The sequence below is a fragment of the Cololabis saira genome, chromosome 19 (genome assembly GCF_033807715.1).
Source record: "Cololabis saira isolate AMF1-May2022 chromosome 19, fColSai1.1, whole genome shotgun sequence".
Classification (NCBI taxonomy): Eukaryota; Metazoa; Chordata; class Actinopteri; order Beloniformes; family Belonidae; genus Cololabis; species Cololabis saira.
The window spans coordinates 1,044,382-1,056,794 of NC_084605.1; the positions used below are offsets into that span (position 1 = coordinate 1,044,382).

Genomic DNA, 12,413 nt, shown 5'->3' on the forward strand with positions numbered 1-12,413 from the left:
GTTCCTTCGTTCCTTCGTTCCTTCGTTCCTTCGTTCCTTCGTTCCTTCGTTCCTTCGTTCCTTCGTTCCTTCGTCCGTTCGTTCCTTCGTTCGTTCGTTCGTTCCTTTGTTTGTTCGTTTGTTCGTTCCTTCCTTCGTTCGTAATATTTATACATCCAGGTTCTGCTGCCGGTTTGAAAGTTTTCACTCATATTTGCGGATTTCAGTGGTTTCATGTTGGATCAAAGACCCTGGGGGACATTTCAACACGTCGTTCGTTCGTTCGTTCGTTCGTTCGTTCGTTCGTTCGTTCGTTCGTTCGTTCGTTCGTTCGTTCGTTCGTTCGTTCGTTCGTTCGTTCGTTCGTTCGTTCCTTCGTTCGTTCCTTCGTTCCTTCGTTCCTTCGCTCTTCGTTCCTTCGTTCGTTCGTTCGTTCGTACGTTTGTACGTTCGTTCGTTCGTTCCTTCGTTCCTTCATTCCTTCGTTCCTTCGCTCTTCGTTCGTTCGTTCCTTCCTTCGTTCCTTCGTTCGTTCGTCCGTTCGTTCGTTCGTTCGTTCGTTCGTTCGTTCGTTCGTTCGTTCGTTCGTTCGTTCGTTCGTTCGTTCCTTTGTTTGTTCGTTTGTTCGTTCGTTCGTTCCTTCGTTCGTAATATTTATACATCCAGGTTCTGCTGCCGGTTTGAAAGTTTTCACTCATATTTGTGGATTTCAGTGGTTTCATGTTGGATCAAAGACCCTGGGGGACATTTCAACACGTTCGTTCGTTCGTTCGTTTGTTCGTCCGTTCGTATGTCCGTTCATTTGTTTGTTTGTTCGTTCGTTCGTTTTGTTCGTTCGTTCGTCCGTTCGTTTGTTTGTTCGTACTTTCGTTTGTACGTTCGTTCGTACGTTCGTTCGTTCGTTCGTTCGTTCGTTCGTTCGTTCGTTCGTTCGTTCGTTCGTTCGTTCGTTCGTTCCTTCCTTCCTTCCTTCCTTCCTTCCTTCCTTCGTTCTTTCGTTCTTTCGTTCTTTCGTTCGTTCGTTCCTTCGTTCCTTCCTTCCTTCGTTCGTCCTTTCGTTCCTTCATTCCTTCGTTCCTTCCTTCGTTCGTTCCTTCGTTCCTTCGTTCTTTCGTTCGTTCCTTCCTTCCTTCCTTCGTTCGTTCGTTCGTTCGTTCGTTCCTTCGTTCCTTCGTTCCTTCGTTCCTTCGTTCCTTCGTTCCTTCGTTCCTTCGTTCCTTCGTTCCTTCGTTCGTTCCTTCGTTCGTTCCTTTGTTCGTTCCTTCGTTCCTTCGTCCGTCCGTTCGTTCGCTGGGAATCTTAATCTTAAGCTGTAAACCATGATCAGCAATATTAAAATAATAAAAGGCTTGCAATATTTCAGTTGATTTGTAATGAATCCAGAATTTTTGTTTTTGTAATTGCATTACAGAAAATAAAGAACTTCATCACAATATTCTAATTTTCTGAGACAGTCCTGTATAGATCTCCAACACAGACTCCACACAGCGAACGCTCCACCTAAACCAGAGGCAACGCCGGGGTTTCCATCCATGGATGATGCACGGGACACAGATTTAAGATTGGAATAGGATTTGATTTGTTTCCAGATACAGATCATGTGTGAATAATAGGATTGTTGTTATATAATAACCTACTGATATCAGTAGGAGCCAGAGACCATGGACGACAGTCCTCCCGCTCCGTCCTATTTTATTACACTATTAAAGGAGTATCTTATCTTATCTTATCTTATCTTATCTTATCTTATCTTATCTTATCTTATCTTAGTGTTTAGTACGTAGTATAAGTTCTGTGTGGGTAAACCCGGGTCGTTACTTCAGGAACAAGGACGGGACGTCACGATGCAGTAAAAGACACAATTAGATGCTTGAATATTAGTTGGATGTTATTTGTATATTGTAAAGTTTTTTTTGTAATGTTTTCTTTGAACGGTGTATTCGTTTCCTTGTTGTCAGTTTTATTAGCATCTTTCTTTCTTTCTTTCTTTTGTTAGGTTCCTAAATCATCAACATAAATGAATAACTTAGGAAAAGACACAGAGACTTGTGGAATGATTTTTCAGGCACTCCTGCAGGAGGGAGAGAGCATACTGACAGAGGCAGAACCTCCTGACAGCAAATGCTTCCCAAAGACCCTCCCCTTGCAGGAAGCTATTTATTGGTAAAACTGACAGGAAACATGACCATATTTGGTAAACAATGGACAATTAGAAGAAACAGATGGAGAAAACAGACATTGTATCAGATGATATGGTTGAAAAGTCACACCTATGACTTTTCAGTTATCTTGTGGTGTGCAGGGCAACATACATCCTTTTAAGAAATGGTCTTGTCATCAGATGGTCCAAATAACCCTTAGCTAACTTTTAAAGACAATGAGATGGCTGTCAGTCGACCCCCCTGACAAAAACTCAGGAAGTGGCTTCCCTGTCATCTGTTAGAGCATGTGATGGGGGTCTTGAAACACGAAGGGTCAAAGGGGTCAACAGGAAGTATTGGAAGTGGCTTCCCTGTCATCTGTTAGAGCATGTGATGGGGGTCTTGAAACACGAAGGGTCAAAGGGGTCAACAGGAAGTATTGGACAGATGTGTCCAACTGCACAATAGTCAACTGTTTAACAGAGCAGACAACCCCCCTAAATACCCTCAGGGAGTGGCCTGTCCTGTGACTTCTGTTAACAATGGTAAAGATGTGAAAAACGCAGCAGTCAGCTTCTCTGAGCTGACTTGATTCTGTTACTTTCATAATGACAAATTTGTTCAAAAACATTGATTAACCTCACACTTTCTTTCTTTCTTTCTTTCTTTCTTTCTTTCTTTCTTTCTTTCTTTCTTTCTTTCTTTCTTTCTTTCTTTCTTTCTTTCTTTCTTTCTTTCTTTCTTTCTTTCTTTCTTTCTTTCTCTCTTTCTTTCTCTCTCTTTCTTTCTTTCTTTCTTTCTTTCTTTCTTTTTGAACATTTTGAATTAATCGCGTAATTTTGGAGCAATTTATGCCATTCCTTCGGCAGTTAATTCAGCCCGAACCGTAACGTGCACCCAGGTGTGTTATACATCAAAATGTGCGTCTCCATCCTGCGACACCACGCATTACTTTTCTCTTTCAAAAGCGTTACCGTGGCGACGCTAGACCCCAAAAAGCGCGCCCCCCTTCATCTGGTTGGTCCTTATTTGATAGTTCCTACTTTCTGCCATAACCTTTGAATGGTTTGACATAGAGAGTCGTGGGTTCATCCGTTCATCCGTTCATCGCTGCTTGCAGCTTTGATTTTATTTTTAATCTTGTAAAAGCTATTTTGATGTTTGTCTTATTTTTATTCTTTTTTTGTGACGTCATGACCGAAAATAAATAAACTAAACTAAATATCCCCATAAATATCCAAACATACCAGATTACATCGTTTTTCTCCTCCATTCCTCCTCTCTCTCTCTCTCTCGCTCTGAGCTTTTAAACCCTCGACCGCCCACTCTCTCTCTCTCTCACGCTGTGTGTGTGAGTGTGTGTGTGTGTGAGAGAGTGTGTGTGTGTGTGTGTGTGTGTGTGTGTGTGTGTGTGTGTGTGTGAGTGTGTGTGTGTGTGTGTGTGTGTGTGTGTGTGTGTGTGTGTGTGTGTACGTGAGTGTACGTGAATGTGTGTGTGTGTGTGTGTGTGTGTGTGTGTGTGAGAGTGTGTGTGTGTGTGTGTGTCGGTGTGTTTGTGTGTGTTTGTGTGTGTGTGGCTCGCCCTCACTTGCTCTCTCTCTCTCTCTCTCTGACACACAGCAGGTCGAGCGAGCGGCTGCTGAAATAATGTTTGATTCCAACTGTGTAGTAGGAATGTTTGATATTTTACCGTTCACGATAAACCGTCAAAAAAATCCCCCACGGTAAGAATTTGTATCTCACGATAAAAATGATAAATTCCTGTTGATGACGTTTTTGTGTAAAACTGATTTATGGTTCTGAGTTAAATCCACGCAGAAGGATGGAAGGAAATGAGCCAGAAAGAAAGAAAGAAAGAAAGAAAGAAAGAAAGAAAGAAAGAAAGAAAGAAAGAAAGAAAGAAAGAAAGAAAGAAAGAAAGAGGAGTTGAAATGGTATTTTTTTTGGTATTTTTTTATCGTCATTTTTATCGTTATCGGGATAAATGCCAGAAATTATCGTGATACATTTTTTAGTCCATACCGCCCATCTCTAGTGAGGACACTTTGGTTCATATCGATGGGAGATATTCAAGTGAATCTCAACGATTCCTTGCCCAGACTCTGTGTGGCTATGTGTGTGTATGAGTGTGTATGTGTGTGTGTGTGTGGCTATGTGTGTGTATTTGTGTGTATGTGTGTGTGTGTGTGGCTATGTGTGTGTATTTGTGTGTATGTGTGTGTGTGTGTGGCTATGTGTGTGTATTTGTGTGTATGTGTGTGTGTGTGTGGCTATGTGTGTGTATGTGTGTGGGGCTCTGTGTGGCTATGTGTGTGTGCATGTGTGTGTGTGTGGCTATGTGTGTGTGTGTGTGTGTGTGGCTATGTGTGTGTGTGTGTGTGTGTATATGTGTGTGTGTGTGTGTGTGTGTGTGTGTGTGTGTGTGTGTGTGTGGCTATGTGTGTGTGTGTGTGTGTGTGTGTGTGTGTGTGTGTGTGTGTGTGGCTATGTGTGTGTGTATATGTGTGTGTGTGTGTGTGTGTGTGTGTGTGTGTGTGTGTGTGTGTGTGTATATGTGTGTGTGTATGTGTGTGTGTGTGTGTGTGTGTGTGTGTGTGTGTGTGGCTATGTGTGTGTGTGGCTATGTGTGTGTGTGTGTGTGGCTATGTGTGTGTGTGGCTATGTGTGTGTGCCGCTCGTCTAAACGATGTTTATTCCTAAACTTCCAACCTCCTCCTGGTCCCAGCGTTGTTTCTGCTCGGTGTTTATAATACTTCAGATTCTGGAGGAGCAGAAACTAAACATTAATCATCCCACACAAGAACTCCCTGTGCTCATCGGCAGCGTTGTGCATGAACAAGTTCATGTAGGGGTAGGGGCAGGGGCAGCGCGGCAGGGCCAGGGGTAGCACGGCAGCGCGGCTGGGGCAGGGCGGCAGGACCAGCGTGGCAGGGGCAGCGCGGAAGCGCGGCAGCGGCACCAAGCACCTTCAGCCACAGACTTGCATCTCCTTCTCAATTCCATGAGGAAAAGGCTGTTGTGGTGCTTGGATTTTTAGATTTAAACTCGTTGTCCTTTTTTTACTATGTGTATATATTGCTGCAAAATGAATTGCCCCATTGGGGACGTATAAAGATATTGATTGATTGATTGATTGATTGATTGATTGATTGATTGATTGATTGATTGATTGATTGATTGATTGATTGATTGATTGATTGATTGATTCTTTCTTTCTTTCTTTCTTTCTTTCTTTCTTTCTTTCTTTCTTTCTTTCTTTCTTTCTTTCTTTCTTTCTTTCTTTCTTTCTTTCTTTCTTTCTGGCTCATTTCTTCCTTCCTTCCTTCCTTCCTTCCTTCCTTCCTTCCTTCCTTCCTTCCTTCCTTCCTTCCTTCCTTCCTTCCTTCCTTCCTTCCTTCCTTCCTTCCTTCCTTCCTTCCTTCCTTCCTTCCTTCCTTCCTTCCTTCCATAAATCAGTTTTACCCAAAAAACGTCATCAACAGGAATTTATCATTTTTATCGTGAGATACAAATTCTTACTGTGGGGAATTTTTTTGACGGTTTATCGTGAACGGTAAAATATCAAACATTCCTACTACGGGGACAATTAAGGTTTTCATTCATTCATTCATTCATTCATTCATTCATTCATTCATTCATTCATTCATCCATCCATTCATTCATTCATTCATTCATTATTTCCCTTTTTTAACGTGTCAAGTTTTAAGCCTGGCTTCTAATAACTGTTGAATGTGTTTTATTCTGCTTCTATAATTCCTGACTGGGTTTTTAGCTACACGTGTTTACGGTTGATGAAACTTTGTCAGACGTGGAAGGAGTAACGTTAGTCCGAGCTGGAACGTTACAATCTCCAGCTTTAAGCTTCGTTATCGTCACTAATTTATCCATCAGGTCGAACTAGTTAAATATGAAATAGACAAGTCAATTTAGCAATGAATTTTCTTTTCTTGAACAGCTAGCTAGCTCGTTTTTCTAGACCAATGAACCGACCTAAAGCAGCTCTGACACTCGGTCTGCGATGAATCTAACCTGAGATGTGTTTTCCGTCTCCAGGACGATGAAGTTTGTACGGTGAATCTAACGTTAAATGTGTTTCTCTCCAGGACGATGAAGTTTCTTCGTGAATCTAATGTTAAATGTGTTTTTTGTCTCCAGGACGATGAGGTTTCTTCGTGAATCTAACGTTACATGTGTTTTTTTCCAGGACGATGAGGTCGTCCTCCAGTGCTCGGCGACCGTCCAGAAGGAGCAGCAGAAACTCTGCCTGGCGGCCGAAGGTTTCGGGAACAGACTCTGTTTCCTGGAGTCCATCTCTAACTCAAAGGTAACGGATCCATCTCTAACTCAAAGGTAACGGATCCATCTCCAACTCAAAGGTAACGGATCCAACTCAAAGGTAACGGATCCAACTCAAAGGTAACGGATCCAACTCAAAGGTAACGGATCCAAATCCAACTCAAAGGTAACGGATCCATCTCCAACTCAAAGGTAACGGATCCATCTCCAACTCAAAGGTAACAGATCCAAATCCAACTCAAAGGTAACGGATCCAAATCCAACTCAAAGGTAACGGATCCATCTCTAACTCAAAGGTAACGGATCCATCTCTAACTCAAAGGTAACGGATCCATCTCCAACTCAAAGGTAACGGATCCAACTCAAAGGTAACGGATCCAACTCAAAGGTAACGGATCCAACTCAAAGGTAACGGATCCAAATCCAACTCAAAGGTAACGGATCCATCTCCAACTCAAAGGTAACGGATCCATCTCCAACTCAAAGGTAACAGATCCAAATCCAACTCAAAGGTAACGGATCCAAATCCAACTCAAAGGTAACGGATCCATCTCTAACTCAAAGGTAACGGATCCATCTATAACTCAAAGGTAAAGGATCCATCTCCAACTCAAAGGTAACGGATCCATCTCTAACTCAAAGGTAACAGATCCATCTCTAACTCAAAGGTAACGGATCCATCTCCAACTCAAAGGTAACGGATCCATCTCCAACTCAAAGGTAACGGATCCATCTATAACTCAAAGGTAACGGATCCATCTCTAACTCAAAGGTAACGGATCCATCTCTAACTCAAAGGTAACGGATCCATCTCCAACTCAAAGGTAACGGATCCATCTCCAACTCAAAGGTAACGGATCCATCTCTAACTCAAAGGTAACGGATCCAAATCCAACTCAAAGGTAACGGATCCATCTCCAACTCAAAGGTAACGGATCCAAATCCAACTCAAAGGTAACGGATCCATCTCTAACTCAAAGGTAACGGATCCAAATCCAACTCAAAGGTAACGGATCCATCTCTAACTCAAAGGTAACGGATCCAAATCCAACTCAAAGGTAACGGATCCATCTCCAACTCAAAGGTAACGGATCCATCTCTAACTCAAAGGTAACGGATCCAAATCCAACTCAAAGGTAACGGATCCATCTCCAACTCAAAGGTAACGGATCCATCTCTAACTCAAAGGTAACAGATCCATCTCTAACTCAAAGGTAACGGATCCATCTCCAACTCAAAGGTAACGGATCCATCTCCAACTCAAAGGTAACGGATCCATCTCTAACTCAAAGGTAACGGATCCATCTCCAACTCAAAGGTAACGGATCCATCTCCAACTCAAAGGTAACGGATCAGTTTCCAACTCAAAGGTAACGGATCCATCTATAACTCAAAGGTAACGGATCCATCTCCAACTCAAAGGTAACGGATCCATCTCCAACTCAAAGGTAACGGATCAGTTTCAACTCAAGGTAACGGATCCATCTCCAACTCAAAGGTAACGGAATCCATTCTCAAAGGTAACGGATAGGTCAACTCAGAGGTAACGATCCAAATCCAACTCAAAGGTAAGGGATCTGTTTCAATAAGGTATTGGTTCTCTTAACTCAAGGTAACGGATCCAAATCCAACTCAAAGGTAACGGATCCAATCAACTCAAAGGTTAACGGAATCCAACTCAAAGGTAACGGATCCATCTATAACTCAAAGGTAACAGATCCATCTCCAACTCAAAGGTAACGGATCCATCTCCAACTCAAAGGTAACGGATCCATCTATAACTCAAAGGTAAAGGATCCATCTCCAACTCAAAGGTAACGGATCCATCTCTAACTCAAAGGTAAAGGATCCATCTCTAACTCAAAGGTAACGGATCCAAATCCAACTCAAACGTAACGGATCCAAATCCAACTCAAAGGTAACGGATCCATCTCTAACTCAAAGGTAAAGGATCCATCTCTAACTCAAAGGTAACGGATCCATCTCTAACTCAAAGGTAACGGATCCAAATCCAACTCAAAGGTAACGGATCCATCTCTAACTCAAAGGTAAAGGATTCATCTCCAACTCAAAGGTAACGGATCCATCTCTAACTCAAAGGTAACGGATCCATCTCCAACTCAAAGGTAACGGATCCATCTCCAACTCAAAGGTAACGGATCCAAATCCAACTCAAAGGTAACGGATCCATCTCTAACTCAAAGGTAACGGATCCATCTCTAACTCAAAGGTAACGGATCCATCTCCAACTCAAAGGTAACGGATCCATCTCTAACTCAAAGGTAACGGATCCATCTCTAACTCAAAGGTAACGGATCCATCTCCAACTCAAAGGTAACGGATCAGTTTCTAACTCAAAGGTAACGGATCCATCTTTAACTCAAAGGTAACGGATCCAAATCCAACTCAAAGGTAACGGATCCATCTCCAACTCAAAGGTAACGGATCCATCTCTAACTCAAAGGTAACGGATCCATCTCTAACTCAAAGGTAACGGATCCATCTCCAACTCAAAGGTAACGGATCCATCTCCAACTCAAAGGTAACGGATCCAAATCTAACTCAAAGGTAACGGATCCATCTGTAACTCAAAGGTAACGGATCCAAATCCAACTCAAAGGTAACGGATCCAAATCCAACTCAAAGGTAACGGATCCAAATCCAACTCAAAGGTAACGGATCCATCTCCAACTCAAAGGTAACGGATCCAAATCACACTCAAAGGTAACGGATCCATCTCTAACTCAAAGGTAACGGATCCATCTCCAACTCAAAGGTAACGGATCCATCTCCAACTCAAAGGTAACGGATCCATCTCTAACTCAAAGGTAACGGATCCATCTCCAACTCAAAGGTAACGGATCCATCTCTAACTCAAAGGTAACGGATCCAAATCCAACTCAAAGGTAACGGATCCATCTCTAACTCAAAGGTAACGGATCCATCTCTAACTCAAAGGTAACGGATCCATCTCCAACTCAAAGGTAACGGATCCATCTATAACTCAAAGGTAACGGATCCATCTATAACTCAAAGGTAACGGATCCATCTCCAACTCAAAGGTAACGGATCCATCTCCAACTCAAAGGTAACGGATCCATCTCCAACTCAAAGGTAACGGATCCATCTCTAACTCAAAGGTAACGGATCCATCTCTTACTCAAAGGTAACAGATCCATCTCTAACTCAAAGGTAATGGATCCATCTCCAACTCAAAGGTAACGGATCCAAATCCAACTCAAAGGTAACGGATCCATCTCCAACTCAAAGGTAACGGATCCATCTCTAACTCAAAGGTAACGGATCCATCTCCAACTCAAAGGTAACGGATCCATCTCTAACTCAAAGGTAACGGATCCATCTCTAACTCAAAGGTAACGGATCCATCTCTAACTCAAAGGTAACGGATCCATCTATAACTCAAAGGTAACGGATCCATCTCCAACTCAAAGGTAACGGATCCATCTCCAACTCAAAGGTAACGGATCCATCTCCAACTCAAAGGTAAAGGATCCATCTCCAACTCAAAGGTAACGGATCCATCTCTAACTCAAAGGTAAAGGATCCATCTCTAACTCAAAGGTAACGGATCCAAATCCAACTCAAACGTAACGGATCCAAATCCAACTCAAAGGTAACGGATCCATCTCTAACTCAAAGGTAAAGGATCCATCTCTAACTCAAAGGTAACGGATCCATCTCTAACTCAAAGGTAACGGATCCAAATCCAACTCAAAGGTAACGGATCCAAATCCAACTCAAAGGTAACGGATCCATCTATAACTCAAAGGTAACGGATCCATCTCCAACTCAAAGGTAACGGATCCATCTATAACTCAAAGGTAACAGATCCATCTCCAACTCAAAGGTAACGGATCCATCTCCAACTCAAAGGTAACGGATCCATCTATAACTCAAAGGTAAAGGATCCATCTCCAACTCAAAGGTAACGGATCCATCTCTAACTCAAAGGTAAAGGATCCATCTCTAACTCAAAGGTAACGGATCCAAATCCAACTCAAACGTAACGGATCCAAATCCAACTCAAAGGTAACGGATCCATCTCTAACTCAAAGGTAAAGGATCCATCTCTAACTCAAAGGTAACGGATCCATCTCTAACTCAAAGGTAACGGATCCAAATCCAACTCAAAGGTAACGGATCCATCTCTAACTCAAAGGTAAAGGATTCATCTCCAACTCAAAGGTAACGGATCCATCTCTAACTCAAAGGTAACGGATCCATCTCCAACTCAAAGGTAACGGATCCATCTCCAACTCAAAGGTAACGGATCCAAATCCAACTCAAAGGTAACGGATCCATCTCTAACTCAAAGGTAACGGATCCATCTCTAACTCAAAGGTAACGGATCCATCTCCAACTCAAAGGTAACGGATCCATCTCTAACTCAAAGGTAACGGATCCATCTCTAACTCAAAGGTAACGGATCCATCTCCAACTCAAAGGTAACGGATCAGTTTCTAACTCAAAGGTAACGGATCCATCTTTAACTCAAAGGTAACGGATCCAAATCCAACTCAAAGGTAACGGATCCATCTCCAACTCAAAGGTAACGGATCCATCTCTAACTCAAAGGTAACGGATCCATCTCTAACTCAAAGGTAACGGATCCATCTCCAACTCAAAGGTAACGGATCCATCTCCAACTCAAAGGTAACGGATCCAAATCTAACTCAAAGGTAACGGATCCATCTGTAACTCAAAGGTAACGGATCCAAATCCAACTCAAAGGTAACGGATCCAAATCCAACTCAAAGGTAACGGATCCAAATCCAACTCAAAGGTAACGGATCCATCTCCAACTCAAAGGTAACGGATCCAAATCACACTCAAAGGTAACGGATCCATCTCTAACTCAAAGGTAACGGATCCATCTCCAACTCAAAGGTAACGGATCCATCTCCAACTCAAAGGTAACGGATCCATCTCTAACTCAAAGGTAACGGATCCATCTCCAACTCAAAGGTAACGGATCCATCTCTAACTCAAAGGTAACGGATCCAAATCCAACTCAAAGGTAACGGATCCATCTCTAACTCAAAGGTAACGGATCCATCTCTAACTCAAAGGTAACGGATCCATCTCCAACTCAAAGGTAACGGATCCATCTATAACTCAAAGGTAACGGATCCATCTATAACTCAAAGGTAACGGATCCATCTCCAACTCAAAGGTAACGGATCCATCTCCAACTCAAAGGTAACGGATCCATCTCCAACTCAAAGGTAACGGATCCATCTCTAACTCAAAGGTAACGGATCCATCTCTTACTCAAAGGTAACAGATCCATCTCTAACTCAAAGGTAATGGATCCATCTCCAACTCAAAGGTAACGGATCCAAATCCAACTCAAAGGTAACGGATCCATCTCCAACTCAAAGGTAACGGATCCATCTCTAACTCAAAGGTAACGGATCCATCTCCAACTCAAAGGTAACGGATCCATCTCTAACTCAAAGGTAACGGATCCATCTCTAACTCAAAGGTAACGGATCCATCTCTAACTCAAAGGTAACGGATCCATCTATAACTCAAAGGTAACGGATCCATCTCCAACTCAAAGGTAACGGATCCATCTCCAACTCAAAGGTAACGGATCCATCTCCAACTCAAAGGTAACGGATCCATCTCCAACTCAAAGGTAACGGATCCATCTCCAACTCAAAGGTAACGGATCCATCTATAACTCAAAGGTAACGGATCCATCTCCAACTCAAAGGTAACGGATCCATCTCCAACTCAAAGGTAACGGATCCATCTCTAACTCAAAGGTAACGGATCCAAATCCAACTCAAAGGTAACGGATCCATCTCTAACTCAAAGGTAACGGATCCAAATCCAACTCAAAGGTAACGGATCCATCTCTAACTCAAAGGTAACGGATCCAAATCCAACTCAAAGGTAACGGATCCATCTATAACTCAAAGGTAACGGATCCATCTCCAACTCAAAGGTAACGGATCCATCTCCAACTCA

At 42.6% G+C, this 12,413-nt stretch overlaps 1 protein-coding gene across 1 annotated transcript in view; it reads left to right on the forward strand.

The window, feature by feature from the left end:
• ryr2a (ryanodine receptor 2a (cardiac)) overlaps positions 1 to 12,413 on the forward strand; it is a 267,704-nt gene that overhangs the window by 30,165 nt on the left and 225,126 nt on the right. Inside the window, 1 exon segment of the mRNA XM_061709313.1 lies at positions 6,325 to 6,444. Coding sequence (XP_061565297.1) covers positions 6,325 to 6,444 — 120 coding nt within the window.